This window comes from Lotus japonicus, chromosome 4 (genome assembly GCF_012489685.1).
Source record: "Lotus japonicus ecotype B-129 chromosome 4, LjGifu_v1.2".
In the NCBI taxonomy this organism is placed as follows: Eukaryota; Viridiplantae; Streptophyta; class Magnoliopsida; order Fabales; family Fabaceae; genus Lotus; species Lotus japonicus.
Window position 1 is genome coordinate 12810788 of NC_080044.1, and position 3904 is coordinate 12814691.

The window sequence follows — 3904 nt, forward strand, 5'->3', positions numbered from 1 at the left end:
ATGTAAGAATTTTTACATATATTTTTATAAATTATTTGATTTAAAATGTACTTTGCACACATTTTATTTATGAATATAGTATAAGTTGATATGAATATATTAAATTAAGAAAAAAATAGTTTTCCAAAATCCATTGGGGATGATTTGGGGATCACCTTCTCGGAGAGGTGATGTTGGAAGAGCAGAATATGCATACCCCGAACCAGCCCGTTGCGATGACTAATTATTATGTAATAATTAAACTTCATCACCGTTAAAAGAAAACTACCATGAAGATATTGTGTTCTTCTCTCATTCAAGAAAAGAGATCACATATAAATATGATGGAAGTAGGTCAAGGTCAGTCATGGGCCTGCCGCATGGCCCGTTAAAGGCTTGAACTGACTAGCTAGCCCGTTAAAGACCCATTTATTGAAATGGTCAAGCTTAAGTTTTTTCAAAAAGCCCAATTAACTAAAGAGGGTAGGCCCAGACTATTAAAAAAGTTTGTGATAGACTGACCTGCTTATATAATATTATTTTATTAACTATAATATAAATAAATGAAAATGCAATGATATGTAGAAAAACTTCACTGGTTAATTATTCTGCTAGCTTATTGACCTCTTTAAAGGGACATATTTTGTTAACTAGACTTGCTAACATGCTTGTAAATCAGGTGAGACTATCTAAATGGTTATACCAAACCTTAAAACTCAACTTTTAAATGTCTCAAACCAGACTTCAACTGTAAAATTAAGATGAAGACTTGACTTAAACAACGCAAAACCTCGCTTATTTCCCCCTCTCATCTTAGGAAGCACCTATGCCCCTTCCCTCCTCCCATGATGAATCTGCATGTACAACAAATGCCCTCCCTCTATTCAGTTAGAGAACGTCACAAAGTCTAATTGCCTACATACAAAACTCACTACATTCACGCTTAAATGGGCACCAATTGATTCCCACTACCCTCAATAAGAAAGATACTAGGAACCCAATAAAACAAAGTTGGCTATGATAAGGTCCCCACCCTCGCATATTATCAAGGACAATATAATCTAAATAAATCTAGTCTAACAAATCCCAAATGGATATCCGGATTCATACATGACCTCACACACCAAAATCCCAATATTCATACATAGCAGATCCATAAATATATTCCATAATAAAACTGTGGCATAGTTCTCAAATATTCATAAATTTAACATAGCACTCTTCAATTTCCATTTCTTTTCTTCCTTTTCAGATATTTTCACCCGATTAATTGGTGTTGATCAGTCTATCAAGTTAGCAGAATGAATAAAAAACTTGGCAGATCCAAATCCCAAAGGATACGCAAAAAAGACAAGCCCAGAAAAGAAGCCTCCGTGTGGCTAGAAAGGGATCCAAAAAGCAAATCCATTTCACCATATACACAATTAACTACCCAAAAAAAGAGTGGATATTCCTTCTTCCTTTACAATCCAAATTTCACATTTGACATCTCCCTCTTTAAAAGTGTCTAAAATCAAAACTAAACTAATCCATTTTTTTTTCAATTAGTTTTCCAAAGACTAATTTAAAGTTAGCATTTAAAACTCTCTAGGGTCAACAAAAATGGAAAATCCAGGTGGAGATTTGGTCCAATCACCAACAGCACCATCACTATAATCCTCCCCAAGCCTTTTTATGCACCACAGATCCTCCTCGCATGATAGCATCTTCCAATGCGGGACACCGAATCGTAGTGGTTCGGTGCTCGAGACCTCTGTGGCCACAACACGGCAACCCTGTTCTTTAGCAAGGTTGTGTGTTAGGCCACAGAGAGCCCTCACCATTGTCACCGCATCCGGGCCAAACCCTCCAAGCCCGTACATCAATTGAAACCCAAACGGCTCGAACAAGTTCGGGAATGAAGGCAGTTTCAGCCACGGCAAAGCCCGGTCCACCAACCGGGTGGCTTTCGCCAAAGCCCGGTTCACCCTCGACGCGCCTTTCACCTCGAGTGTGTACATGTCTTTACTGTTCCACACACTCACCACAGCCCACGAGCCCGGCGGGTCCAACAGAAACTCCTCCGCGCCCTGCCACGTATCATGGCTGTACCGGCAGTCCTTTGGCACGGCGAGGAACGTGCCAAGGGTGAGTTTGTTGTTGAGGACAGAGTCAATGTCTCTGGGGAAGAACTCGGTGGTGGCGAAGCGGCTCCGGTAGAGTGACTCCGCGTCGGCCGGAGCGAGTGGGATGATGGTGACCCGGGACGAGTTAGTACTAACTCGGTGAGCAAAGACCGGGTTCACTAGTATGGAAGGAGTACGGAACTTTGAGTAACCACATTTCTCAGTGAAAAGCTTAACAGACGCTTCGTTGTCGTTTTCAGTTGCCATGTAGGAGTACTCAGCTCCATTGTCACTGAACCATTTCTCAATTGCTTGCACTAGCTTCAAAGCAATTCCCATTCTCCTGCAATAAGTCAAAAATCAAAATGGTTATCAATTACTTTTTCAGATAACAGTAACTAACTTGAATTTGTTAACATGAAAATTATAATTCTCTTCGTCTCATATTATAAGACCCTTCTGGGATGATAAGAGATCTTATAATACAAGATGAAAGAACTCACAATAAGGGACCGAGAAATTAATAACTTGAGTTTGATAAATTGATTTGGAAGAGTGATGCTACCTGTGAAATGGAGAAACACGGAGGCCAAGAATGTAGGCGAGTTTGGTGTAAACAGGGACCTGTTTGGTTGTGGTTTTATCAAGCCTTTGAAGCTTTTTTCCACATGTAACAGTTTTGATGCAACCTCTTATCATTCCAACAGTTTCTTCACCAATCTCAGCCACCTGATGATAAAAAAACAAATTAAGGATTTCGATTAATCAATAATTTGCTATGATTGGTTTTGATTGTTTAATTTATGAGTTTAGTAAAAGGTCGTGAGAGAGACGGTTTGTTTTGTGTTATAGCATGTGCAATAGTTTTGAGTGTGAACTGATGGAATAGAAAAGTTGAAAGAAAGAAGAAAAGACTTTGATTAGTAGTTAGGAGTATAATTAATATAATTACCAGCATGAGGAAAGTTGGTGAGTTGCGGACCCTGGTAATTGGGTCACCATGGAGGTCGGTGAAGAGGGAAAGCTTCCCACTGGGTCCAACCTCACATATTCTTTCAACAGCTTCCACACTTTCTCTGTCTTTATTTGGATCAAACTCTCTCACACTCACTTGAACCATGGCAGTTGAAGAAGCCTCTTCTCCCATATCTCACTGACAGACAAGTCACAATCTATCTCTATTTGCCAAGGGAAGATGAATGAAACACTAGAAGTCACAAGCACACAGGGAGAGAGTGAAGGACTGAGTGAGAGTTGTGTTTGGCTTTATATAGAGGGGACCCTGAAGAAAGGGTTGGATATCAAAGTGAGGAAATTTGCAGCTTTTATCAAGACTAGTTGAAATTGAAAGAATCCTAATTATGGGCTTGGCTTGGCTCAATGTTACATAACCCAATATAGAAAAAAAGATATAGAAAGGGTAATAGTAGTAGAAGCTAAGGCTAGGAGTTCATCTAATCATCTCAATTGGTGATGAGTGAGTGTGGTCTCTTCAAATCCAAATCCTATGAGGGAGCTTTAAATACCTGATCTTTTCAGCTTTTTAATTCACTTGCCGTTTTTTTTTTTAAATATCTCTCTCTGCAGAATCCACTCATGCTGTTTTTAATTCCCAATTTAGTTTTAAATAGTATAATTAAGAATATGTCTTTTATCTATTCCACTTTCCTTACCAAAGTGGATCGATGGAAGTGGGATTTCTCTCTCCACCGCCTTTTGTTTTTCTTTTTTTTTTCATGGTTAAAGCTTTTGCTTGCTCTAATAATAATAATGATGGAAATAAATGAGTTTTAATTAATTTTGGCAATGATCAGAAAGTA

General features: G+C 38.8%; 1 protein-coding gene across 1 annotated transcript; it reads right to left on the minus strand.

Annotated features, from left to right (window-relative positions):
• Positions 1-1338: 1338 nt before the first annotated feature.
• On the minus strand, positions 1339-3581 carry LOC130715871 (probable N-acetyltransferase HLS1). The gene is made up of 3 exons (XM_057566021.1): positions 3037-3581; positions 2650-2813; positions 1339-2427 (listed from the first exon to the last, which is right to left on the minus strand). Exons 1-3 carry the CDS (start codon positions 3229-3231, stop codon positions 1557-1559), a joined length of 1230 nt encoding a protein of 409 aa, XP_057422004.1. The 5' UTR covers positions 3232-3581; the 3' UTR covers positions 1339-1556.
• Positions 3582-3904: the final 323 nt, after the last annotated feature.

Excerpts from the sequence above, each read along its gene's own strand:
- LOC130715871 (XM_057566021.1), bottom strand. The coding sequence starts at position 3,231 with ATGGGAGAAGAGGCTTCTTCAACTGCCATGGTTCAAGTGAGTGTGAGA. Across the intron at positions 2,814-3,036 it reads CACCAACTTTCCTCATGCTG|GTGGCTGAGATTGGTGAAGA; the intron begins GTAATTATATTA and ends TTTTATCATCAG. Across the intron at positions 2,428-2,649 it reads CGTGTTTCTCCATTTCACAG|GAGAATGGGAATTGCTTTGA; the intron begins GTAGCATCACTC and ends GACTTATTGCAG.